Source organism: Amblyomma mixtum, chromosome 7 (assembly GCF_055824585.1).
Source record: "Amblyomma mixtum isolate Tamu chromosome 7, ASM5582458v1, whole genome shotgun sequence".
Classification (NCBI taxonomy): domain Eukaryota; kingdom Metazoa; phylum Arthropoda; class Arachnida; order Ixodida; family Ixodidae; genus Amblyomma; species Amblyomma mixtum.
In genome coordinates this window covers 68,511,666-68,539,188 of record NC_143018.1, presented here as the reverse complement: position 1 = coordinate 68,539,188, position 27,523 = coordinate 68,511,666, and the positions used below count along the sequence as shown (strand labels likewise).

Here is a 27,523-nt window from a genome sequence, read left to right as displayed (position 1 = left end):
TGATAGCTACGTAGCTATTTGGGTGTACCGCTTCGGTCTAACACATTAGCCTAGAGAGACAAAATCCCTGCCTTCATATTCAAAGGGCCGAGGAGAATCATGTTGCTGTAAAATTTATCAACTACTTAGGCTGTCGCCCTGATTGGGTTACCAATCTGGTGTTATAGCGAGACGTCTAACCTCAGACGATACCTTTTACATTTAAGTTTACGAAGTTACCGATTATAACTTCTTATTTCATTACGGGCGCCTGATGTACTACTGGTTTGTGCAAGTATTACATCTTCCAAGTATTATACTAACGAATCTCACTGAATTAGAGACAGAAGGAGATCGAAATCGATTTATAGCAGGGTGGTTAACAATAATCTACTTCTAGGTATATCTATGCGGAATAGTTTTATTATTCAGCAGCACATCTGAAAAAAAAAGAAGAGATTGAGTGGAGATCTGTTCAAGCCTGTATTCAGGTGGCTGAGCATTGTAAATTCATTATAGATCAGTTAGAAAATGCTAATCAAGAGAACATGAATGCAGTCGGCTTTTCCCGCGCTGAAACGGGCGAAGCTCAAGCAGCAGTGCTACCTTTCCGAACCGCAGATGTGAAGTCCACTCAGTTGTACTGGAAAATCGGTTTCAAGGTCTCAGTGCGCTCATATGATTAAGAACAGAGCTGTCCCTATGAGTGACAACAAAGGATCGGCTGGAGCGGGCGGCGATCAGCAGAATGAGCGAGGTAATAACCGCCGGCCTTATCTTCGTTGATTCGTTTGTTGCGGATTCCATGTCCAATTTTCCTGGACACTTTACAAGTAGCGTCATTGCTGAATGGGGATATTTGAAACTTGAAATTTTGAGAAAACTAGAAAGTCCTGAAAGATTCTGTGCAAACACTGCGATTATAAGCCAATTCCCTGCAATGAATCTAGCCTTTAAATGCTTGTTGCACGCACACCAACTATTTCCGACGGTCACAGAAAATTATTGCGATGTACAGAAAATTCAAAAATTTTCGCGCTAATATTGAGAGCCAAATTCAAAGCAGCACCTGATGGCAGCCGTTCAATCTAGAAGCCTTTGCACAGATTTCAGTGGCTTGTTTTTTACCGTTGCTTTGTCGCCTCACCATAAAAGCGTTATTCCTATAGGTTCTCATTATGTATTCGATAACTATAGGTTAGGGTATTTCACTCTGACGTGTAGTTTACAAAGGTTTTGAGCTGAGAGATGGTACAGATGTCCACATAAATGAAACATGAATAGGTGCTCTCATCCACTTAATAAGCCCAAAAGGATCTATTCGTTTTTACCACTAATAGTAGCGATCTATACGGCTAATTTGTATTAGCAATGTGGTGATCTTATCCCAGACTGCTACCAAACAGAACAATAAAACTGTCGAATAGAGTTCCCAACATGCAACTAATTGAAGGCCACGCTTTATGTAACAAAAAAAAAAAAGAAGAGTGTGAGAAATAGCAATCATATAAGATCCTCCGAACTTTCGCTATGTCGTTTAGACTTCGTAAAATCGCTAAGCACAAACGAGAGCTAAATTTCCAGACAAAGTGAGCAGCAGAGTAGCCAACAGAGTTCAAAATATGGATGGTTAAAACACGAGGCTGTATAATATAGTAATCGATGGCTAAAACTAAGAAATTTAATACATCAGGCAATATCTGAAGTTCTTTTTCTATTGATTTTCATTAGCGCGGAGCAACACGGGTATTATACACGACACAAAAGCGCAGAACTCCAGCCTTGGATTTGAAAAACACCGAAAAACTGCATAAATACAAGTGAAAAGCACCCACAATGCGCAAAGAAGACCTAAACACGTGGTAACGAGAAGGACACAAGCAAACTCCTAAAAAAAAAGAGAAAAATGTTGAAAAAGTTGTGGAAGATTTCAGCGCTAATACAAAAAAGCAATCTATACACGGGTATAAGTATGGCAAGAAACTAATTAGTAAACGTGAGAATGCACAGAGAAACATGGTAGAATCCATGCGTCCAAGAAAGCTCCAGCATTGAAGCGGTGATTACGGGATTTCCAAAAGTGAAGTTCACGCTCAGTGCTCGTGTGTCGTTGTGTGTCGTCGTGCTCTGTCCTCGTCTGGCATGGCTGTGCTAAAAATGGTAATGCGAGCAGAGCTGCTTGTTGGCCATTAGTCATAACTAGAATGTCACCGCAGCACCCTTCAAAGCGGCTACTCACGATGTCAAGAAGCAAACACGAAGGGCTCCCTGAAGAGTGTGCTGTGAAGTTTCAGAGCAGTAGACTCTTGGTCAAATGCTGAATAGACAGGAAAATGACCTCTAGGGGGTCACTGAGTTACATGGCGTGGTTCTCTTTTTGCTTTATGTGAATTTTATTTTTGCTGGCACAAATGGACGCGCGGAGAGCGACTTAACTACTTTAGAGCAGTTTTATGCTCTTGTACGTGGTTGCCTCTCAAGGGAACTGACAACACCATCGGAAACACTCGGAGCAGTAAAACACGTGAAGCTTTCTCCCGAGAACTAGGCTAGAGCTCCATTACCCGGGAAAGCTGTAAATCTCCCATCTTTCCACTAGGAGTGCTTTCCAGGGATCCACCTCAGTCTATTATAAGGATAAACTTACAGAGAAAAGAAGAAAAAGAAGTTGAACTCGGCCCAACAAATGTTTAACTTCGATCCATGCTCTAAAAAACTTTTGTTTTTCATGTTATCTTAAGTGACGGACAGCTTGCTCAGCTAGCTCCATTACTCCGAGTTGCATGGCTACAGCAAAGCCGACGGAGCGCCGTCAAAAGACTAGAAATGTTAGAGGGCAAGTTTCAGCCAGATGCTGCTTTTGTTGTTTTTTTCACATTGACTTCGTAAAAGGCTATCCGAACAAAGGTAATGTCACAGGAGTACGTAGAACAGCAAGTCTGGAGATCAGATTACTGCCTTCACTAAACGTGCCTTGACAAAGTCCCCCAGGCTGCTATCCTTAGTCCCGAGTGCAGGTCTAACCAAGGGACGCTTATGCAAGGACATTGAATAGCAGATCGCATGCTGTTGCATGCCGGTCGTTTCGCCAGTGCGAACAACACTAAGAAGTACATACGTGCGCGCCTGCTAACCCCTCGACGGTACTACTGCTCTGAGAAAGATGCTCGGTCGTTCGGGCAGAAGTACTCCAACCCCTCCGTCTGCTTATGTGCAGTTTTGCAGACGCACTACCCTTTGTCTTCGCCTTGTGCTTGAAGCACGGCGGTTTATTCCAAGGCGTGGTGTGCCTTCACGGTATTTTCAGTCTGCCTTGTTTGTCAGTGAACGTATGCTTTAAGAAAAATTGCGAGCTCTATTATGCGTCTAACAGCATCAAAACGACTTACATACCGATTTGCATTGCCGAACATATGAATTTTTGCCTACCCGCCACCATTTAAACCACCGCATCAGATATTCCTCTCACCCCACCATTGTTGCATGTATCACCGCGCTCATTACAGCAGGCCCATCTATATTTTCAAAAGATCCATCAAGCTTCTCAGCTCAATAATAAATTATCATTGAGACCTAGTTTCAGCTGCATGATTTTGGATTTCAAGTGATCCTTTGGACATATGAATTCATGTTTCCCACGCGGTGTCCGCCTACGACCACTTAGTAATTTACAATTGAAACCGACACCAAAATCGCATCAAAATGGCATTCATTAGTCGAACGATGGCTGTCAGAAGTTAGGATTGTTGAGGTCACGTGAAGCACATAAAAGTGCGAAGTAATTGCTCGTGAGTAGTACCAATTAACTACATCGATTTGGTAACGCTGCTTCAAGAGCTAGAATGACATCAAACGACGTATCAGCGGTTATATTGCAGACTTCTTTTTCGTGCCTCAGTAGTTCTATACAATCCCAAGAAGTCAGAGCCGAAAATTTGGTTGATTAGCCCAATTTAGAAACATCATCAAGAATAAATTTAGTTAAAATTCATTTCGGGGTCATTGGCCAATGCCACCAAAAAATTTTTCAAGCGCTCAGGTGAAATAGGTAATGTTGCAGAGCCCAGTCTCTAAGACGCAACCTAGATATGACCAGGACTTACTGACATAATCTAGCACAAAAAAAAAAACATGACAGAAGTGAAACTGAGACGGACGAAAGCAGAGTTGGCCAGGGAAAGATCTGAAGTTCATTGTATACTCGTTGAACCATGGGGAGGGAATAGGCATGCTCCTATTATTGTAACGCGGGGGAAAGTTAACCTATCTCAAGGGTAACAGAGTAGGTTCCAACAAAGCGCAAGCGTAGCACGCGGCCGCAAAAAGTCAGGTGGCCGGACATAAGTAAGTTTGCAGGGATAAGTAGGCCGCAGCTGGCACACCAAGTGGTAATTCGCAAGGACCTCAGTTATCAGCCGGTCTAACTAAGATCCAATGAAGAAGGAGATATATAAGTAAACATCAACCATCATTAACCGGTCTGGCTTAGATTGCACGGAAACGCAGTGAAGCAGAGCGCGCATCTTTTCCTAGTGAGAACAAGATTTGTGCCGGACTGCTAGATGGTTTTCTCTGCAGACGAATGCTACGAAGGAAAGGGCCCTTTTAGTTTATAGTTTATGGGGTTTAACCTCCCAAATCGACTCAGGCTATGAGGGACGCTGTAGTGAAGGGCTCCGGAAATTTCGACCACCTGGGTTTCTCTAACGTGCACTGACATCTCACAGCACACGGACCTCTAGAATTTCGCCTCCATCGAGATTCGGCCGCCGCAGCTGGGATCAACACTACCAACGCGCTGCTTGCGAAAGCTGACATTTCGCCATAAAAACTGAACCATTCCACACACCGGCACCTCCGCCGTTCTCCTTAAAAACAAATTAGCTTTTCGTATTTCTTTACTAGCAGATCACTACATACGTTCTTTAGCTTCCTAATAAATGTTTTCGTCATCACCGCCACCACGTCCATGCGTAGCCAAACACGACAGGCGGTGGACAGCTGCATGGCCGAAGATTGATGTAAGCCCTGTTTTCTACCATTTGCCGCTGATGTCTTCGTATTCCTGGTTTCTTGCCTTTCACCGCCGCATAGCACCTGTCTTTTGAGGTCCTTAGTGCGATGACTTGTGTTAATAATCTTGACCAAAAGAGTGGTTTATTGTAGAGGCGGGCGGACATGCTTGCACTATGCCGAGAAGGACATGACTTTGACGTTCAAGAGCACAAATCGAATAAAAAATATCCTACAGTCTATAGCAGAAAGGAGAAAGGAACACAAAGAAACAGAAACGGCTCACTTCTGGTTCTCTTCTCGGCTAGGCTGTTATTCATCCTGCGCTGGCATTTATATCTATTTTTCAGAGCAAGGAACCTATAGAAAGTACGCTGCTGGTATAGTTTATTGATCGTACAACAAATGATCAGTACTACATTAACCGAGCCTGCGTCCGGTTTCTAACTGTAATAAACCTTCGGTATTTGTACTTAACCAAGCTGTTTTAACAAATTTTACTCGAATCGAGCCATGGGAGCCGGTCTCAAGCGAGCTCGATATTACACCAACTACAAGTAGCTTCTTCGAGCTGGCTATTTTTGCAATGAAAGAGGTCTTCAGGATAGAATCAATTCCTCCGAGATGCCGATTTTTGCAATGAAAGAGGAGCTAAAACAGAGGTCTGCCCGTACGCACCTCAACACAGCGCTAGGCGGCGAGCCCACGTTTATCCAAAATGATTGGGTTTACCAAGGCTGCTAGAAAAGCTTGCTTTGCAACAAGCGGTACCAAATTGGAGGCGCTCAAGCAGATAGGTAAGCTGGGCACGGCACGTCGTAGCGATCGGTTTACGACCCAACACCGGGCTTCGATTCCGCGCCCTTTTTTCACGGCGATGGGAAACGCACGTTCGGTTTGCCCACGCGAGGCCTTCGAGACCCAGGGGTAATCACAGGCATTGTCCGCCGTCGTACGTGAGTAACACGGTGCCAGGGCTTGGTCTGCGCTCGTTTGCAAATTTGTTCTTTGCCTTTTGCGTTGCTTTTTTATTAGAACGCTCGTTATCGCGCAGTCCGCAGAGCGGCTACTCGCATCTATGTGGACCCTCATCGATCCCAGGCCCGTCCTCAACCAACCTGCTCTGTGTTTTAACCCCTCGCGCACTTCCCTTTGCCCGCTGAGTGGACGGAAACGAACATCGGAACGGGCACGTCGGGAGCCTTCAGTGCTTTCCCCGAGTCGCGAAAAGCACCGGTGATTGCCGTCCCATCAAAGGACCGGTTTGGTATTGTGGCTGGATGTTTTGAGGCGACGCGCTATAGAAACGAGTCGCGAATCAATATCGACAACACAGGTGGTGTTCCAAGCTGCAAATGTCACAAGGAACAAAAAGAAACGACCCTCTTCGGATTCGCCCTCCTCCAACATGTGCCGCCAGCCGTTTTGATTTTTTTCTGGAAATATAAAAGATTGCAATGGGACGACCTGCGTTCTTTTGTTATTCGATTTCTTGTGTTAGAATCATGTACTAAACTTAGAAGCGCTCATTGACCGTTAGTTGACAGAAACTGGAGCGACGGCCTTTGTCAAAACAATACAGGTACAGTAAAAGAAATAAAGTACCAAACAAGCGTGCTGAAGTGAAAAGCCGAGCTCCCGCATATTGATACGGCCAGGTATTGATCCTGCACAGCGTGTTCTTAGTGCGAATGCAAAGATGCTAAAAATTTCAACGTCCTAGAAAAATCTCAGTTCTTGAAGGGGCGATAAACTAGGCTCGATTTTTTTTTTACAAGTACGAAAACTGGAAGAGGTGGTCATCAGTCATTTCGCTTGAATAATGCTACAGAGGGAAAAAAATGGTAAAACGAAAGAGCACGACGCACGCGGAGAGCACGTTATGTCACCATCTGCTGCGCCATGTCACGGGACGTATCCTAGATGTGATGTTATTTCGTTCTACTGTCTTGTTAAACGCTACAGTCTTGTTACAGGTTAAACACCGTAAATAAAGAAAACAAGCTTGTCTGCAACGACAAGCATTGCGACCGGCCTTGTTTCAGTATTGATGTCATTCGGCTGCAGTTCTAATTCAATGTACAATAGTCGCACCGAGTTTCGTTACACGCAACCAAAGGACAATTTACTCAAGCAAGGTGCGGAAGAAAGAACTACAATTCACGAGATTCGCCGCAACTATCGCAACCTGGGAGCTTTGCTCTGTGCCGTGTTATTCTTTGTGTGCAAGCAAGCCGCTACATTGTACGCAGGAAATAGTGAGCTGCAGCGAGCCTCGCACAAACATCGCAGCGTTTTGAAAGCTTTAAGTTTTTCAGCGTGATATGATGATTACTTTCCGTTTGGTTCTGCTTCGTCCTTGTCCCCTTCGACGACAACGGGAACGTAGCCTCCCTTGAGAGAATCCCAAACTGCGAAAGTAATATAAAGAATAGAATTAGGATGGGGATGGCTTCGCCGGGCGTCGACTAGCTAGGGCCTGAATTCAAAATAGCCAGGTCTATCTATGAATGCCTCGCCTTTCAAGATGCGACTGAAACTGCTATAATGTTCGAGCGCAACGAAGGCGGCACAAAAAGCGAAGCAAGGATAGAACCAAGCGCTTATTATCCGCAAAACAATTTTATTAATAAATGCACGAAAGATGTACGAAAACAAACTGCATGCCAGCACTGATTTATGGCGCAGAAAATAAGACCATAAAACAAAACCACCAATGAAACCAATACGCTAGTGAAAAAAACAAACACGCAAGATACTTTTAGTAAGATATGAAAGTAATAGTAATGGTCTGCGCTCTTACGGTAGCCATCTTGTCCCCCTACCTACGATGCGGAAAAGCGAGTGAGCTAAACTTGTATCTCTTTATAAAGTGAAACGCTCTCTGTCATCACTCCGGTTTGTTTTTTTTGGGTAGTAGTTAGCAACTTTTTCGCTGTTTTGCCAGAAAAAGAAAGAGTTCCCGAGGCCCACTGCGTGCAAGGTCACAATCGGGGTCGCCAGAAAACAAAAGCTGTTGTGACACACCGTTGTGTCAGCTGTTGTGACAGCTGTTGTGACATCAGCGCGGTCATGCCACATCTTCGAATCTTTAGTTTTTCATTTCGGACAATTTCCTTCCGTACTCCTTCCTCCTCAGCGTCGCGTTTTGCTGGTGTTCGGCCTGGCAATTTTTTACTTCTAAATACTTCCGCGGAACGGATAAAATACAAAAACAGAAGAAAAGAGACGAATCAGGCCGCATAATCACTCAAACGGTTTTGCTTGACACCTCGTTGATCGCGCGCGCACGCAGAGACGTGGACAATTTTTAAAGATGGTACATGGATAGGATAGAGGCACCTGCAACTGGCATTCTTTATTAAATGCCGAGATAAACGGTCTCTATTTTCCACGTGAAGGAGAGTCGCGGTTTCTACCACTCTAAATATATCTTTGTCAGACCTTAGCACAGGTGTCGTTTATCAGCATTAAGAATGAACACATTCTTAGTTCTAAATGTCCTCCTGAATGGAGGTGAAACTGCACCCGGACGTTTGTCAGTTTTGTTTTTCTCAACATTATTTGTTGTCGGGCTTGCATTGAAAGCGTTCGAGCCTTTAAAATTTAGATGTGACATCTTCTGCCGCATACAATAAATGAGTTACAGAAGGCCTATTTAATATAATCTTGAGGTTACATATACAGTGGCCAGACAAGTTCAACGAAACAAATTTTCCACTCGTTAGCCATGAAATGAAAGGTAACTAAAATAAATAAACCATTCTGTGTGGCATGCTGGCGTTTGGCGGCGCTTCTGCTGAACAATTTTATGCAAGGAAACTTTTATGGAGCCAAGTAAACAAGTCGTGATCTCCAACAAAGATTCAGGTGTAGGGTTGGTACATCTTTTATAACAAAAAGAATTTTCAGGAAATAACTCTGCAGTCAAAGGAAAGGAAGGTCTATCGAGCATAAACAAAAGGATGCTCAACCTCAGAGGCCATTAATTTTTGTTCAAGATTAGAACTGTACCGTGCAAGCGTCTTTAATAAAGATTACTTGTATTTCGGATAGGTTGGATCCAGAAAAGATTGCAGGGGCGGAAGAATATTCTTTCATAACCGAAAGGAATAGGGATCTTTGCTGCAAAAAAGAATTACATCAATCTTCGTTCTAAGCGGGCGAAAGATTTCAAAGCTTTTATTCGTCCTCTTTCCTAAATCACAGGGCATTATTTTCTGGAAAGAGCCGGGCTACTCAGATGTATACGAGAGGCTTTGTTTACTTTTTTTTTATTGGGGCAGAAACAGCCTCCAACATATTGCAATGCGTTTGGAAAGTTATCGAGTGCGAAGGCGGGATGTTCCCGTTATTATCTTGAGGAATTTTCTTTCCCTTGGGTGAGGCCACGAAAGATTACGCTGACGTCATAGGTGGAGAAAGTCGCGTATAAAAGCGAGAAAAAAGAAATGACTTAAAGGAAACACCAACGCCATGACAACGCCGCTACATTTCACAATGACGTCAGACACTGCCTGATCCATGCCAAAGCGCTGGATTCTCGAGGAAGGCGAATTTCGAAACATCATCTCCGATATGAAACATACGAGCCGATGATAATAAAAAAAGATAAAAACACGAATGAGCCAAGCTAACAAATGAAAGCGTTCTACAAATAGGCAATAGCGTATAGGCCCATCCTCGGCACGTCTGTACTTCTCGCAGAGAGGAACTAAGCAGCGTAGCTTTGCCGATATTTTTTTGACGGTTGGGCGCTCGCCGGCTGTCCAGAGCCGTGAAGCCTAGAACATACGATGCCAGCGGTTTCATAGGGACTGTTTGCTCATCACTGGGCAACAGCTCCTTATCGGAGAGACGCCAACAATGCCCGCTGAGTGCAACGGTTGCCGCGCCGGCGTCGAGTGGCGTACAGTGCAGCGGCACTTCAGTCTCAAGTGCCTCAAAATTGCATCCGGATGCAGGAGCCCTATGGAACCCACTTCACTATCCGCTTGGCGGAAAATACGTGCAATGCAGTTGCTGGCAGCATTATTCTTTACGCTGCCTCTAAATCAAATAGGTTTTTTACGTCTTGATATGTAAACCATGTTTGCTTTTTTCATTGCACAAAACAGCGGTAAAATATGCGTCATTCGTGTTTAATTAGTTTTTTTTTTTTTGCACTAGAGGTCGCGATTGTTTGTACGTTGCTTAGACACGGACTGAAGTCTTCCTGCCGTTGTACTGATACCGCAAAAAGAAAGAGAGGAAAAAAGTTTGCTGCCGTACGAGCAAAAAGAATATTGGTTTGGTTCATTGGGGTTTAACGTCCCAAAGCAACTGAGGTTATGAGGGAACCCGTAGTGAAGGGCTCCAGAAATTTCGACCACCTGGGGTTCTTTAACCTGCACTGGCATTGCACAGAACACGGGCTTTTGAAATTTCGCTTTCCTTGAGGAAAAAAAAAGAAAATGTAAGACTAAGGAGGAGCTCAGTTAACTAAGCATGGTACATTTAACCCTTCAAGACATTGCAATATAGCATAGAATAAGAATGTTTCTAGGTTAATACCAGACAAAGCAATACTTGTTTAATGTAGCACACTCCTAGTATTAAGGTCCGACTGGACAATAAAATGACCAATGAGGTTGACCAATGAGGACCAAAATTTGTGAAGGGAGAATTTTTATTCCTGGTCATAAAAATAGTGAGCGACTTGCGCATCTTACAGACTGGTCCCTCTTTCATGCGACAGGCTTCCGGCGATCGAACTCCTCCATCTTAGAATAACCGCCGAGAAAAGGAAATAAAGCTTCGGGTTCTTGAAATCCCTCATTTCTCCGACCAACTCACAAACGCAAACAAGGTGATAAACGAAGCAAGCGAAGGATAAATATTAGGCGGTTTTCTCAGTTTCATTCTTTTTGCGATGACTATTAATGTTGTTAGTGGCTATTTATAAATATAATAAAATAACAATGAAAGGAAAAGATTTGCTAGCCGCGGCATCTGCCGTCGGAACCTGAACCACCTGAGCTGCGGCTAGCGGCAATAAAAGGATAGGGGCAAGACAAGAAGACGGAAAGAAAGGCGGGGAGGCTATTCTTCATCCCTTGATCATTTCGTCCTGAATGACTGTAGAAAGGTTCTCTTTGTTGCGCACGAATCTTCGGACGCTTTGTTGCGCATGAATCTTCGGACGCTGTTAAGTGCAATAGTGCTGCCGATTTGCTGTTGCGCAACAGTTGTAGTATATTAAGTCTATTTTTGCAAGAGTCTGTTTTATGTAAATATGCATGCGTACTGGAGCTTAGCTTGTATTTTCATGAATAGTTGGCATCTAAAAAACTAGTGCTGTTTGATAGAGCAGTGCTTTCTAAGCATGCTGATCTAAAAAAAACGTGTACTTTATGTTTAAACTTTCAACACCCCGGCGATAATTGTGCAATGGAGCTAATTTGTGAATACTCGGAAACTGCACCAGCATGCTTATCTCAAGATGCACTGCTGAAATATGCATAAATGCAATATACCTCTGGAAAACATGGGGCATAGATAACAGAAATTGATTTAAGTTCTCAGTCCCCCTTATAGGTTTATATTGCAGTGAATGAAATGAAAGCTTCCAGAGGGAGCACCAGATTTTAACGGAGTCTACAAAACCAGCAAAGTGTACCTCACTTCTGCTGTTTAATTCCGAACAATGAAAGCCTTTTCAATGGTTGATTGGCACACATACCAAAAACTAGGACAAAAAAACGAACACACAAGAACAGCAGATGCAGTCAAATTGCGGCAGCGCGCATTGAAAGCAAACGCTACAGTAACAGTTAACTCCAGCAAGAAAACAAATTCACTTAGTTATTAGTGTGATCCCGCACTTCAATATCGCTTACTTTTGAATCTTGCGAACCAAAATCCAGCCGTTTCATGAAGCACTGTTAGAACAGACGTGTTGCGCAAGGCTTTGAGGCCTTTCAGCTTTCTGCTGCAGTCGAAAGAATAAGAGGTATTTCTGGAAAAAGCGCAAGGAACAGGAAATTCGTTTTGAAAAGTGTTTACTTGAGCTTTGTTTAGCAACAATGGTGCAAGGGCTTAGAAAATGCTGGCTTCAGTGGCCACACCGAAAAGGCCCGAAGCAATGTTTAGAGCGCGTAAGCCCTACGGTATTTAATATATATACGCTGGAATGTCTTAGATTTCTTCAGATCTCCTGATGCCATTGCTTAAAAACAACAAACAAAACAAGGCCGAGAGGTAAAGGCACCGTTGAAGAACGCAAATTCTGCTGTCAAGCTTTCGGTAAATTCCTGGATGTCGGCGTATATCTGCTTCCTGACGCAAATTCTGCTGTCAAGCTTTCGGTAAATTCCTGGATGTCGGCGTATATCTGCTTCCTGAAAAGCCATCTATTCCTGACCCTAGCAAACAGATATTGGGCAAGACTCACTTTTTTAGCGAAAATGAAACTTTAAAAACTGCAAACACTTCCTCTCCTGCTGCGCATCCACCTGCCGAGCTGTTTTCTTTTAATCTGCTTTGGCGGATACCCAACCCACGGGTCGAACATTTCGCCACAGATTCTGCGATGTTGTTTAATGCTTTTTAAGTATCAGCACCTAGGCATACTGCGTGGATGATGTCGTCAGAGGCATACGTGTTAGCGCAGACACAAAGAAAGTCTTTTAGACAAAGAAAGGAATTAAGAAGCCAAGGTTTATACTGCTTTTTAGGCGATCTTTACAAGCGTGATTGCACTCCATTTTGCAGCATAAGGCGCGAGCAGATTTTGGTAATCCTTCTAACTTGCATCCGGGTGGCTTTGGCGCAGGCTAGACTCAAAACGCCCACACCTTCAAGCGCATATAAAGCAGAGCACATTGGAAGCGTTAAAAAGAATGTGGCCATAAAAGTGTCCACGCGTTACGGGTGGGTGTTGAAAGAGCAGGACGCTCATTCTCTTGATCGTGCACTGTGGGAACGCTGATACCAATGAACGGCACTGCAAATTTCACACTGGATTTTTCTTGGGAACAAAGTTGGTTACAATGGCAGCGGGTTTCACAACGCCGTTCGCCGGCTGTATACGGGGATTTAATTCTTTCGATCGTGTGTTCGCTCGTCAATTCGTACGCTCGTTTTAGAGTTGCTATTATGGTGTTTTACGTCGCAATGCGATTCGAGCTATGAGGGACGCCGTAGTAGTAGGCTGGCGGTAATTTCGGCCACTCGGGGCTCATTAAAGTGCATTAACATCGCACTGTACAGATGCCTCTAGCATTTCGCCTCCATCGAAATGAGACTACCGCGTTGGGATCAAACCTGCTTCCTTCGGGTCAACAGCCGAGCTTCTTAACTACTAAGCCACTGCGGTCATTCATTCATTCATTCATTCATTCATTCATTCATTCATTCATTCATTCATTCATTCATTCATTCATTCATTCATTCATTCATTCATTTCAGGTTACCTTATACTGAAGGTCATTTGAAGGTCAAGTTGCTTATCTAGCTGGTTTCTAAACTTTTTTCGAAGTGGTACTCTGCACGAAAGAAATATATAAATTCGCTTGCGCAGAACGCCTTGGGGTTTTTATGTGAATCAAAAGAAAAGTAACTGCATTAAAATGAAGTAGCAACCATTTATAACGGGCTAATGTTTCCTAACAGAGAACATTGTGTCCTCATCCTTCTCGTGAAATTAATCTTTGTTTTCTACTTTGGCTCAAATCGGAAGCATAAGGAATATACGATGTCTATGCGCCCCACGCCTTAATCGTATACGGATAGGTCGAAATACTTAAGGACCCAGCATGAGGTCATGCACGCCATATGAAAATCATGTGGGCACCATAGCACAGGATATAGCACCAATGAGGAAAATATACGCTATGCTATGTATCACCAAAGCCATTAGGTTTCCATCTTCCGATATTTACATTAACGTGTCTCATACAAACCGTTCCAGTAGAACACTGAGGTCACATGACCTCGTTCTCGCTAACGGGAATCTAGCACTGCCGTGCTCGCCTGCAGGCCTTTGAGAATGTCCATACTGGGGTAGCGTGACTCAAAAGTGCGTATTTTCATTCTGAGAAAGGAAATGTTTTCTCTTGGTGATGGAGCGGGAGTGGTAGAGGTTTTCCTTCGGGAGAAGGCCCACAGATCTTAGCGATTAGGTAAACGATGCACATATCAGCTTCCTAAATAGCACCGCATTCCCACTCTCCATGATATATGCACTATTGCGTTCTTCAAATCGTATTTTTTTCTCATAATTAATGCATGGCCGCTCGTATATAGTGAAGATTTCCTCTTGCTTCTAATGTTGCGCACCCTAGGATGAATGGGTTCTAACACCGGTCTTCTATTTCTTGTCTTTTCCATTTTGTCACTTTGCGTTCTCAATCAATCAATCAATCAATCAATCAATCAATCAATCAATCAATCAATCAATCAATCAATCAATCAATCAATCAATCAATCAATCAATCAATCAATACTTTATTCAACATCACCAGGATGTTGGGTGCGCCGGCAAAAAGCCAGTGCTGAGGCTTTTTACTACGCCAGAGGTACTCCAGCTGTGACGTTTGTTCGAAGGAGATGGTGAAGGGGAAAGGGGGACAGATGTTTTGTGTCTTTTTTTGTTTCTTTTTTTTTCCAACTCGTCAAGAGTTCTGTTTTATGTGGGCTCCTCATGGTTAAAAAAAAAACTGCTCGGAATGCGTTTTGCCTCAGTTTTATGCCTTAAATTACATGCTGCGTGTTGCCGTCGGGAGGAAAGATTGCCATTATGGCTGGAGTTCAAGTTATTCAAACTCCCACCAATCAGTTTCATCTATATTGTTTTTATGATGTGATCCAAAAAGTAAGGATTAGGCATAGCAGTTGGACACTTCAGTTTTCTACACACAGTGGATCTGTTCATCTGCGAGAAGGGCGCGCATGTCTTCTCAAAATTGGACATTGATTGATAGTAAAACATTTTATCCACCGGAAAGAGCTTGGTAAGAGGTCGCGTTAAGTGGTCGAGAGTACGCAGCCATCGACGACTTTGTCACCCACTCCATCGCCAAAACTTGCGTTCTGGGGTTAGAGCTAGCCAGCACGGTCTCCCACCGCTCGAGAGAAGGAGCTGTAACTAGATCACCCGGAGGTGGCTCTATTTTGCCGTCCCACAGGATGTGATCGTAGGTCGCTCGTTGGCCACAGTGTTTACAGTTTGGGTTGTAAAGGTCTTCATATAATGATTTCACGACAATCTTTTTGAACAATACCGCCTTACCACTTTGGCGATATTTAAAGAACAGCATTTCATTTCACGTAGCATTTTTAGAAGAAGATGAGCCGCTCCTTTCGCAGAGGGAATCTTTTAGTTTAATACAGTTAATGCGTTTAAAACAGTATAGGTGTTTTAGGGAATATATTACTTCTGAACCTTTAGGTGATCCCATCATGCTTCGAATTAAAATTGAAACAGACGGAGTTTAGTATTTATCGCTGGGCAATAATTTATCACAGTAAATAACCGGCCTGTTTCTGACACGTTAGGACATAAGTTGGCTTTGCAAAACTTGCGTAACCAGCTGCTCCACTCAACATTTAATCTTGTTTTCTTGCAGTAACCCCCAGCGTGCCATGCGTTCAGGTCCAGAGCGGTGAGAGCGGCTGTGGTACGAAAACCACATTGAATTGGACGCAATGGACGACCTCGACCCACCGCCGCTGAACGAGACGTACGCCGGAGGCGGACCGGTTGGCGTCCCACACAATGTATCTCCGTGCGTCAACGAACTGTGCGTTTCTGAGGCGGAGTACCTGGACCTTCTGGAGGAGTACATCTTCCCGTCCTCCTACGAGTGGGGCCTCATAGGCCTTCACGTGGCCGTGTTTGTGGTCGGTCTGGTGGGCAACTGCCTCGTCTGCGTGGCGGTGTACAGGAACCAGAGCATGCGAACCGTCACCAACTACTTCATCGTGAACCTGGCCGTGGCGGACTTCTTGGTCATCCTGGTCTGCCTGCCACCCACCGTGCTATGGGACGTTACGGAGACGTGGTTTTTCGGTGCGGCGCTCTGCAAGATTGTCTTGTACCTGCAGGTACGCTCTGCGAAAGAATGACATTTTTGCTCCCGTTGGAAATTTTGTGACGTTTTCATTCAAAACTCAAGGTGCTTGAATAGCCATGTCCTGGTCCTTGCCCTTGGCCCAAATGTAGATATATATGTATTTGGGTCAATGTCTTCTGGCGATATCGTTTCCTTTTTAGCCATGTGGGGCAGAACTTATGGATCCCATCAAGATATTAATCTCTGTCAATGGAGGAACCTCTCCATCACCTTTGGATGCCTTTTGGGTTTAGGGAGTCCGTAAGGGCAGCACAGCACGTGTTAGAAGTTAACTATGTGGAACGAAAACTTTTGAGGAAGGCTGTAAATACCAGCAGTGCAGTGGAGTGAAATGGGAAGGCCTAAAGGTAAGGCTCAACCTATGTAGTCACCTGGGCGCCTGCGAATTAAAAATTTACTTCTTACCCACTTCAAGCTTTTAATCGTTTTGCTTCGTTCGTCAATGGGAGTTCTAGCCACCGTACACATTATTCTCGCCAAGTTCAAGGCGGATTCATCAGCGTTCACTCCGTCCCTCAAAAAGCACCGCAACGCCAGTATATGAGCACATGGCTGCCGACTTCTTTCCTTTTTCCTTCGAACGCAGTTGAGAGTGTGTGCTTATTTTCAGTCCAACTCGAGCTTTCAGCAAATCCTTGTTTGCTAAACGCTGTTCTCGAAGCATAAAGGATGAGAAGCCTGTGTACAATGTTGTGTTTCAGTTTTTTTAAAATATCATGCTAAGAGGACAATTTTCTTTAATGGGCATGCTAGCTCCAGCCCCTGCTTGCGTTGGTAAAAACAGTGTGAAAAACTGGGATTGAAGTCATACTGTAATGCCCGGGAAATCTGGACAGACGCCAGTAGTTTGCTTGGCTATCACCACGTGGAAAACAGCGCAAAAATACAGCGACTATCGAAACAACAAAACAAGAGGGTTAAAACAGGTAGCTCGCACCACTGCCTCAACTAGCTGAGGGTTGTTGGTTCATGATTCACGGAAAGAAAAAAATGTAGCGCGAAAGAAAGACAAGGACTAAAAAGTATGATGCATGGACATAAAGGCGTGGAAGATACCATGGACTGGTACAAAAGACTAAAATGCGAAACAAAGCAATCAGCTGAGGGTGATGCAGGAGGGCGCTGACAAGCGGAGGTATGACCGGTGATTTATCATTATATTCCAGCTTCGCTCACTGCCGAGTAACGAATACCTCAATGCTGCATCAAAATGCGTCATGATCATAGCCCTCAGTTACGTCATAATCATCAACTTCATTTGAACAACCTGTAGGAGCATGAACACCTCTCTCCTTTTGGCCGATCGCAGTGCGTGTCCGTGTCGGTGTCGGTGCTGACGCTGACGTTCATCTCTCTGGATCGATGGCGCGCCATCTGTCGTCCGCTCCGCTCCCAAGGCTCACCCGGGGCTCGCGTAGCCATTGGCGTTATCTGGATCGTGTCGTGCCTCGTCATGCTTCCCGAGCTTGTGGTGATGGACACGCGCCGGGGCCCCGTCGCTGGTACGTATACGTATATGCTCTTTGATGGCTGTCTACGCGAGTTGCTTCTGCACTGCGGCTACCACTTCAAGAAGCCTCGGGCCCCAAGGTGCCTCACTTCGCGTTGCTCGCGTTGGTAGTTGAAATCTTTGAAGTCTAAAGAAGGCGCTGCTTTTGAAACGTATACCTTTCACTATAAATGCCATCTAATCTAGAACTGAACTTTCTTTTTTAGAGCGCAGCTCTTTGGCGTCCGTTCCTGGGTTTCGCGTCGGCGTCGGCGTCGGCGTCGGCCTCGTAACCAGCTCCGCCCCCAATGTCACGCTTTTCAATTGGTCGAAATGCTCGTGACGTCACAGTGCGCGAATTTCAAATGGGGCCAATTGTACTTTGGCTAGTAACCATGCAACCAATCAAAGTGATCGTATAGTGATGCTGCAACTAAGTTGGACTGAGTTTAGTTAATTGCTTAATTAATCAATTAGCCTAATTAATATAGAGGAGAATGAAGAGGTCAGAACAAAAGAAAAGAAAGACGCGCGCCGCAGCGACAACAGCGTCCGCGGAAGGAGACGCTGCAACTAAGTTGGACAGAGTTTAGTTAATTGCTTAATTATTCAATTAGCCTAATTAATATAGAGGAGAATGAAGAGGTCAGGGGAAAAGAAAGACGCGCGCCGCAGCGACAACAGCGTCCGCGGAAGGAGACGCTGCTGAAAAAAAACAGATAAGTACGAAGCCGCGTTCCCTCCATCACCACGCACTTCCCCACTCAGTAAGTTGTTGTTGTTGTGACTGAGAGAAGGATGAAAAGGAAATTGCACGGGCCTGCTACTGGCTCGAGCCGAGCCACCACCGCTGCCATCGTGCGGACAGAGGAGAGTTAAAAGATCAGAGGAAAGAGAAACACGAAAGAAAAGACGCGCGTCGCAGCAACAACTGCGTCCGCCGGAGCGGACGCTGCTCAAGAAACAGATAAGCAGCCGAAGCCGCGCTCGCCGAAGCGAGAACAGATACTCATTTAGAAGCCACTCAGACGTTGCTCGTTTCATATACGTTGTGTCGAACATCCTAGACAGTTCCAACAATTGACAGGTTAATGACAGAACACAATGGATAGAAATACAATAATATAAATATGAAATAGCCTAATTAACCTTTCTAGTTAGACCGCATAAATCAATAAAACCGAGAACGAAATTGGTCGAGTTGGGGAATCGAACCAGGGTCTCCGGAGTGCGATACGAGCACGCTAGCCACTCCGTAATGCCAGCTGAATGGTTTGGAATGAACAAAGGCGCGTCTAGCTAATACGGCGTCTTCGTTCACTCCCATCTTCCCCCTTTCCCTTACGGCGAGGTGCAGGTGTCCACCCAGATATGCGAGAGAGATACATTTCCTTTCCTCAAAAAATAAATTTACCGTCCAGCAAGGCGTACAGCCGAATTGGCGATGGCGTTCTGTGGACTCCCTGGCAGCGTTGCAAGACGCTGTCGCGTTCCACTCTTACAGGCGAAGCTTAACATGTTAACCACACATCAGTAACACACGCAGACAGCCAATGGACGCGTCATTCGCTGGCAGCACTTGATTCATCATTCACAACCACATTCTTAACGTACGCTCCCTTGCCGCACATGTCAAGGACGTACACCACGATCACATTCTGCGCCATTCCTCTGTACTTTGCTTTGCTGAAACCTGGATGGATCCCGAAGAGCCTCTCGAAATCATAGATTTCCTATACTGCTGTGCTGCTCGCAGAGACCGCAACAGAGCGGCGGGAGTCGCTATCTACTTGCGCACAGGTCTCTCTGCAATACCAGTCGAAATGTTTGGCACGTCACATGAAGTTGGCGAACTGTGCGCCGCAAAGTTGCCCAACGGCTTGCTGGTAGTAGCTGCCTACTTCGCCCCTACCGCACTCACGAAAGACGTCGTGCACTTCCTGCAACTCGCATTAACCGTCCATCGATCCACACCGATGTTAGTAGTGGGGGACTTTAATGTTGACATAAAGACAAACAGCAATTTCCTAACACTTATGCGGCAGAACATCCCGTTCCTCTCGCTCGTAACGCGTCCCACGGCTGTGACAACCTCGCGAGGCACTTGTATAGATCTCGTCTTTGAGAATCAAGCATTGGTGTACCAAGTCGAACATATATCAGTCTATTTCTCCGACCACAAAGCTTCCTTCATGACTGTCAAGAACTGTTAGTGGAGTCTTTGTTAAAGGAATACGTGTGAAAAATAAAAAAAAAATTCTGTGATAGCGCATACATGTGTTGCTCGATTTCTTTGCCTCAATCTATCGAAAAGGTGAAACAGCTTATTTGCTGCGCTCAAATTTCGCATTAGGAAGTAACGTAATCGTCGGTAATTTTTTTCATCGACTCTGCTTAAAATGTTTTGCTTTTGCCTTTTCCTTAAAATGTTGCAGTATTCGCTTGAAGGTAGTAAATTTCATTATCGACCAGCCTAGGCCAATTTCCAAACATGAATCTCAGTGTGCAGGTGAAATATTCTTTACTTTTTCAGTCTCCTTTATCGCAGCGCACACGCAAAAAGGAAATTCACCTTCCTGCCTGAGTAGCCATAATAAAAGTTCACCAATTACGGCATTCCTGTCGTTTCATTACCATGAATTGACTCGATTGCGTTGAATTTTTGCGTATATTGCTTGTAGCCACTATCCTCTATGAACGGCACTGTACAAAGTAATAGGTGTACAAAATAATAACCGCGTTAGGCTGGGAAGCATAAAAAGGTTTAAATTCCGCTCTCACCCACTGATTATTCTTGCTCACTGACCCCCTCATGCTAACGTTAATCTACATTCAGACATATGCCGCTGCGGTGGCTCAGTGGTTATGGTGCTCGGCTGCTGACCCGAAAGACGCGGGTTCGATTCCGGCCGCGGTGGTTGAATTTCTTTGGAGGAGAAATTTCAGAGGCCCGTGTGCTGTGCGATGTCAGTGCGCGCTAAAGAACCCCAGGTGGTCGAAATTTCCGGAGCCCTTCACTGCGGCGACCCTCATAGCCTTAGTCGCTTTGGGACGTTAAACCCCATAAAACCAAACCAACATTCAGACATATATGTACAACGCTGGTGAGAATAACATGGTGTACGCCGTACGTCGTCGCTGCTCATTTCGCAAAGGAAGACAAATCTAGCTCAGCTAAACGTGAAAAAAAATTATCGTGAACTGCAGTGCGCCTGAATGTGTAGTGCTGTGAACAACGGCGCATTCAGTCGGCGTGGAGCGGCGCATGATGCCTGCGTTATTTGTTGAGTCATTCTAGGTCATGCGCAGCACGATTGCACATCACACTGGCTTTTAAAGAAACCACTAGCTGACTCCAAAACACTGAAAAATACCTCTTGTCTAAACAGCCAGAATTTCCCAATTGCCAGGCATCCTCCGCGCAGAATAGCACAATCCGAATTTAGTTGCACGTGCGTAATACACAGCGCGTCCGTCATCCACTGGCTGCTTTGCCAGAAGAATTCCCTTTCCTGGCCTCTAACGTTGTCACTGCATTCAATCAGGATATCATTTGCTAAGAGTGACGTCACCCGGCTATTAATCAATGTCAAAGCGCCAAAAATGGCTCAAGCAAGTACGGCAGGTCGCGTTGATTAATGATCTGTAATTTCTCCAAAGCATTCAACTCTTACCTCTACCATTCGATTATGGACTGGGCAGATTTTGACCTCTATCATTAATCACAGTGCCACTCTGGTTCCAGTCCTTGCTGCCTGCATGCTACGCTTTCCATCGAAACGTGTTTGTCGATGCATGGTTGGCTGTGTACACTCTCGCAGGCGCCCTGTACCTGACCGACTGCGCGTACACGTGGCCTCAGGGCTACACATCTGTGTACCAGCTCTGCCTGGTGGTGCTGCTCTACGTGGTGCCGTGCGCGCTCATGTCGGCCGCCTACTACCAGATGGCGCGTGTGCTGTGGCGAATGCCCGCGCTGCACGAGGCCGGGTCGCTGACAGGCACACAGCCGCCGCCGCAGACGCTGGCGCGTCGCAAGGCGGCCAAGATGCTCATAGCAGTGGTCAGCCTGTTCGCCCTCTGCTACCTGCCTGTGCACACGCTCAACCTGCTCAGGTGCGCGCTATTCACGGACCCCCCAAGGGCGCCTCATGCTTTCATTGTATAAATAATTGCCATTTATTCATCGGGTTGCCCACGGAGAAAAGACCATAATTATGATGTAACGACAGTTAGGGAGATTCAAGCCAAACCCTAACAATACTATGCGGCCGTTTTCTTGAGCTTATGAGAATGGTCAGTGGATATGATCAGTCGCGCCACTGACGACGGTCGTACAGCTCTTCTTCCGTCATTAAATCTTTGTTTTGAAGAGCCTTGGGAAGCTAATGTAACGTCTAAACGGAACCGATGAAAGGACAATTAACTAGCCTGCCAATTTTGGTTGAATCAGCCCGATTTTTTTTTTACCATGGACCTTTCGACATGACTGCTTGGCGTCGGCAGAACTGGATGCGACAGAACTGGTCATTTGCCTTTAATCAACAAGTTACCGACGGTCTCAGTGCTGAATATTGCACCAACAATAAAACAATTTTCTCTTTGTTCAGCTGCGTGTTCTGTAGTTGGTATTAAGAAGGAGCCTTAACTTTTACAAAGGGCTTCACTGTTAAGAAAGGCGTATCAATCTGGAATCAGTGTACTTACCTAGTAAGTTGTTGCATTACCGGCAGCACCGAAAATTACACTACCTAACTTACACTACCACTACCTAACATAGGAGGAAGGGAAATTTTCATTACGCTATGTGGCATTATGGAGCTCTGCTACGATTCGAGACAGTGCCTATATATCACGGAGACGAGGCTTTTTTATCGCAGCGAGGTGCTGCAGCTTAAAATTCGGGTCAACTTTGTGCCTGCGTTGGCACTTTTGGGATCATTATAGCTAGAATTAAATCAGATGATTCTACATATGGTTTGCTGGCTAATTCTACCTGTAATGGAGTTCTGAGCTAATAAGACTACATTAGTGTGGAAGCATGCATGTATGCAAAAGAGGTCGGTGGCAGAAAATTATGATGGTGCTAAGGAACAAGCGGTGATAAGATGAGAGAATTCTCTCATTTGCATGAAATGTTGAATTACAAGCTGGAAAAGTGATGTGCCGAAAAAATGTGTAAATACTCGGAGAATAAAGGGAATAGCACGAGCACACACATAGTCAAAGACCATTTTTATTTCTGCACGCTTCCGCTGTCGTCTGTCTTCCGGCTGCTTTTACATTCATATCATTTGGGAAGCGGTATTTCAGGCACCTCATGCACAACTGAGAGCATATACATTTATTCCCTGGTTGTCCCAAAGTTATCTTCAGAAATAGATAAGTTGAATCGACGTTCGTGCAGTAATATCAAGTGAAACTTTTTCTGAGAATATATCTGCTTGGATTTCGTTTTAGTCTCAATGTGCAGCGAAAATTGTTCATGCTATCACGTCCAAGTCACTGATAATCTTACGCAGCCTTGTGTCCCGGCTGCAGGTACACGACCGAGCTTCCTCAGACGCCTCTAATGACCGTTGCTTCGCTGCTGTCGCACTGGCTCTGTTACTTCAACTCTGCCATAAACCCCATTGTCTACAACTTCATGAGCGGTAAGTGCTGTAGCCCGTCCGGCAGAAAGGACATTCGTCGCTTCTTTTCACAGGTGGATTATCCTCTCTTGTCGCGATGATAATCCAGTGGCAGATGATTATCGTTTATTAGGTTTTGATTGATCGGTGGCCGTGAGAGAGACAACTGCACTCTGAAGAAAGAAATATTTAGTGAGACTTAGTAAACAAACATACAACGACAATTAGTAATGTGAGCATAAAGATACTGAACGCTGCTGGTTGCACAATGTTCGCTTCTGATGCAGTCTTGAATAAACGGTGATCATCAATCAACATAAAACAGCCCTCATAATACCTCAAAAGTAGGCACCTGATTTGTATCCGGTAGCTATGTATATATGTGTATAGTTTCTTAGTGTTTGTAAAGCAATTGATTTACAAAGTGCCCACTGGATCTTATTATTTCTAGCACACAGCTATAACGCTTAATTTTTTTCTATCTAGTCTGCCTTCGTGTTTTGACCACTCTATTGTGCAAAAGCACACCTACAGGCGCAAAATTTTAACGGTACCAAAAGTGTTAAAATTATAAATTAAGGGTCCAGCAGCCCTTCCCAGAACGAAAAATTGTGGGACGATGTTAAGGTGCTTGAAACCATACGTTGATTTGAAGCTTAATTTCAAACGACACGTGAGCGAAGTTGCACGATAAGATATGAAACTGGTGGTGGATATGATGCCAAGAACGAATTAAGGTTGATCTGAAGGCTTAAGAGACGGATCAACAAAGAACGAGAACAATAGGCTAGAGGAGCAGTCAATGCATTAGCCGCCTATAGCTGGCACAAAGGAAGGCTGAAGGGAGAGAGAGAGAAAGTAAACTTTATTGAGAAAGTGGTGTTGAGTGTTGGTTGACAATCAGATGGGTGGGTCTTCATTCCAGAACTTCATTGGCACGAGCTGCTTCAGAAACCTGGTAGATGTGCTTTAGGGGATCCTCCAAGGATACGCTAGATAGTTGAGCCTTCCACTGTTCGCAAGATGCATGTGTCATCTTTAAAAGTTGCGGGTTGCACGCACACTCCACTAAAATGTCGAAATGTGTGGAACTTGCGTCACTACAAAGCAGGTGTCAGTGTAATGAGCAGGACAAATTTTACTGCGTATAGGTAGGTTTAGAAATGACTTTGTCTGTACTTGGCACCCGGTTATAGCATCTGCTATGCTTAGCTTTTTGCGTGGTAAATGATATCTCCTTATGTTAAGACACAGTGTTTCTTGTGTTCCATTCATTGGAGACTCCTTTGTGCTCCAGACACTGAGTTGCGCTGATTATGATAACGACGCATTGCTGTTTCTGTCTCCACCGCTCCCTCCCTGAAGGCAAGTTCCGCAAGGAGTACAACAAATCCTTCCGCTGGCTCCTGAAGCGTGTGCTGCTCTGCGGATTCGACCGACGCAAGGCTTCCGACGCGTCGGAGCTATAGCAAACCGCAGGCCGGCTTCGTGTCAACTCGAGGCCAGCCAAAGTCAACGAAAGTACACGGCTACGTTCCACAAGGCGCACATCGTGGAAGAGCACCTCGGCCTGTACCGTCTGCGAACTGTAGCGCGAGGACACCTGTGTAGGGGAAGCGTGGAAGGAGTTGGACGTCATATCATGTTGTTCCTTTATAGACCGTCGAACGTTTCAGATCGCGTAGCCGTCAATGAATACTGTGTGCGAGTTGTGTGAGTGTTTCCTCGGACTGCAGAGAAACTTGCTGTTACGCCCGTTACCCGATCGTTGTGATTCATTCCCCGAGAGTGCGAACTATTTTTCTTCACTGCAGAGTCTGTGGACTGTCGGGTGATCGCGCCTAGATGATGGCTGGCATGCGAGATATCAAGGCACCAGTTCATCGGTTACAGTGCAGCAAACCCCGGATAGAGACAGACGTCTTAAGGAAGGTGTTGTTCAAGAGTGGCAGTTGAACAACGCTAATTTTACCCGCAGATTACCAGTCACATTGTAAGATTCCTAAACCAGACGACTGACACTAACGACTATCCATTTCGTACGTTCGTAGTCCTGCCTTCCCCATTTCCCATAAGAAATGAAAAAAAAAGAGAGAACTAAACCTATAGGTGGCGTGTCAGAACGCGTATCGAGATGTTGCTTCGCGAATAAATGACAGCAATGTAGACTCTCCTGTTTAAGAAATGGTGTATGGTTGGCCAGGGGATTCCTTGATGGCAAACAAGTGGTCCTTCACGACCATATTGTTATAAAAGGGTGTTTAATTCTCTCTGAGTTCTACTCTCTTGAACACTTCAAGACGATCCAATAGAAAGGGGCATGTCATTCTTAAAACGTCCTCCGTTTGAAATATTTTGTTTTTTGCTTTTGTTACTGATTGGGCGCCTTCCGAATAAAATCAAACATGTATCGGCTTTCAGTGCATCAAGACGTAACGCACCAAAGTTATATATGAAAAGTCAGTATTTTCGCCCCGCTATGTGCAATGCGTCAGTGCGTGGGCCTTCGTTGCAGTGCTGCTTCTCTAAAAACACTTTCATACTTTCAACTATCGTGTGCCCTCATTACATACGCTGACATTTACGCTAAGACAAGCAGGGCATGCATTGTAGAAGTCTACGAATATGTCCGCGGGCCATGGAGCAGTCATGTTACAAGAATTACTTGCTATCTTAGTGCGCTGGGGCCGACTATTCCGGCTCGGGTATTCTGACCATGTCACCTGTCAACTGTCCGGTCTTTCAATGTTTGCGGACTTCTTTATGCCTTTTTCCCCGTTTCGCCCTGACAAAGCTGTGTTTCCGTACTTGTGAATATTGTGTACCTGTTTGTAGTAAAATTGTCTTCCCGGTGCGGTATTTCTTGTATAAAAAAATAACTATTCCAATGCGTACTTTATACATCGTTGTTGCGTAACGACTGAGGCTGGATTCGTGAGATGTTGTGTAATATTAAGTGATGAAAGCCCGTGGAACATCTTCCCAGGAACGAAATATCTTAATCGCCTTGCAGAACGCCTCATGATAACTGTATGGCGAAAGCTGGTTGTATTGCGGAGGTTCATACATTCTTGGTTGCAAGTAATGTGACTCTGTTTACGTACATACAGGACAGTACACTGAAAGCGCACATGGTATCTCGTGTGAATGTTAAATTAGTGCTGGATACAGTGAAAAGTTTTCAGGTCGAGCTGCTTTTAACACTGACATCATCGACGATTGACGAGACGATTAAAGAAACCACACTACTGCACAAAGTACGTATTCGCTCAGGGCAAAGAAAAAGAGACTGAATTTAATGTGTTATATGCGTAGAGCAGAATAAGACACAGGTTTCGAAGAAGCTTTGCGCAGGCAGTGTGTTATGCTTGTATATTTCACTGAACACTTGCCGTGGCTTGGAACAGCCACGATATTTCCTGTACCAATTTTTTCTTTCTTTTTCTTAACCGAAAAGCTCGCATCCGACAGCTTGGAACGGTATTGTGAATAAGCTGTGACAATGTATTTCGAGCTTAAAACATAAGTTATTTACATTGTACACTGCAGTTTATTAAATTAAATTTACCGTTTTCATGTAAAGTCACAGATATTTTGGCTCATGCATTTCAAAGCATATAGCGCTATTTTTCAGTCATCGCAGCGTTTAAAACGTGCGAGCGACAAATGCACCCGAACCACATGAAGGGCAATTTGTGAATGTTTTGTGCATATCGTGGTTCAGCGCAGTCTTGCTCATGTCGTAAGAATGGACATTTAGTATTCACTCTATCAGCAGGGTGTTGAAAAACTCTCGATAACGGAGCATGATTAGGCTCATGTTTTATATAGCTTTAGTAATGAGTATCCCAAGTGGAGCATCATCAACTGTCATATACAACTTGTGCGGTGAATTCAACGCTCACTTGCATAGAATCCTTTTTGTTTGCCCCAATGAAACTCGAGGTGAGAGCGGAATAGGTGCACTGCCTTGCACGCATTCGTGCAGTCTTCGTTTCAGCGCGAACGATAATGTGGGCGAATATTTTGTTCTCCTGTTTTTACTTCCTTCTTTCCTTCCTTACCGCCCGAGTTTTTTGTTATTTCTCTAAGATGCGCAAATGGCAGTGCAGTTGTAGTTGTGGAAATTCAACCAATCGGTACACCCGCGCACTTTCCTCCTGGTTTTTGTTTCCGACTTATAAATGATACCGCTTATCAGCACGCACGTGCGTCAAAATCATAAATGACCAGCCCTTTTTTTTGCCTTCAAAACAGAGCCCCTTTTGGTTCAAAGGTCACTTTTCTGTGCGGCA

At 44.8% G+C, this 27,523-nt stretch overlaps 1 protein-coding gene across 1 annotated transcript in view; it reads left to right on the top strand.

The window, feature by feature from the left end:
- LOC149336384 (orexin receptor type 2-like) overlaps window positions 1-24,819 on the top strand; it is a 61,656-nt gene extending 36,837 nt beyond the window's left edge. Inside the window, exons 2-6 of the mRNA XM_089552853.1 lie at window positions 15,600-16,077; window positions 17,416-17,608; window positions 21,417-21,711; window positions 23,137-23,249; window positions 24,594-24,819. Coding sequence (XP_089408979.1) covers window positions 15,679-16,077; window positions 17,416-17,608; window positions 21,417-21,711; window positions 23,137-23,249; window positions 24,594-24,697 — 1,104 coding nt within the window. The 5' untranslated portion in view covers window positions 15,600-15,678 and the 3' untranslated portion in view covers window positions 24,698-24,819. The remainder of the gene's footprint in view (window positions 1-15,599; window positions 16,078-17,415; window positions 17,609-21,416; window positions 21,712-23,136; window positions 23,250-24,593) is intronic.
- The last annotated feature ends 2,704 nt before the right edge of the window (window positions 24,820-27,523 follow it).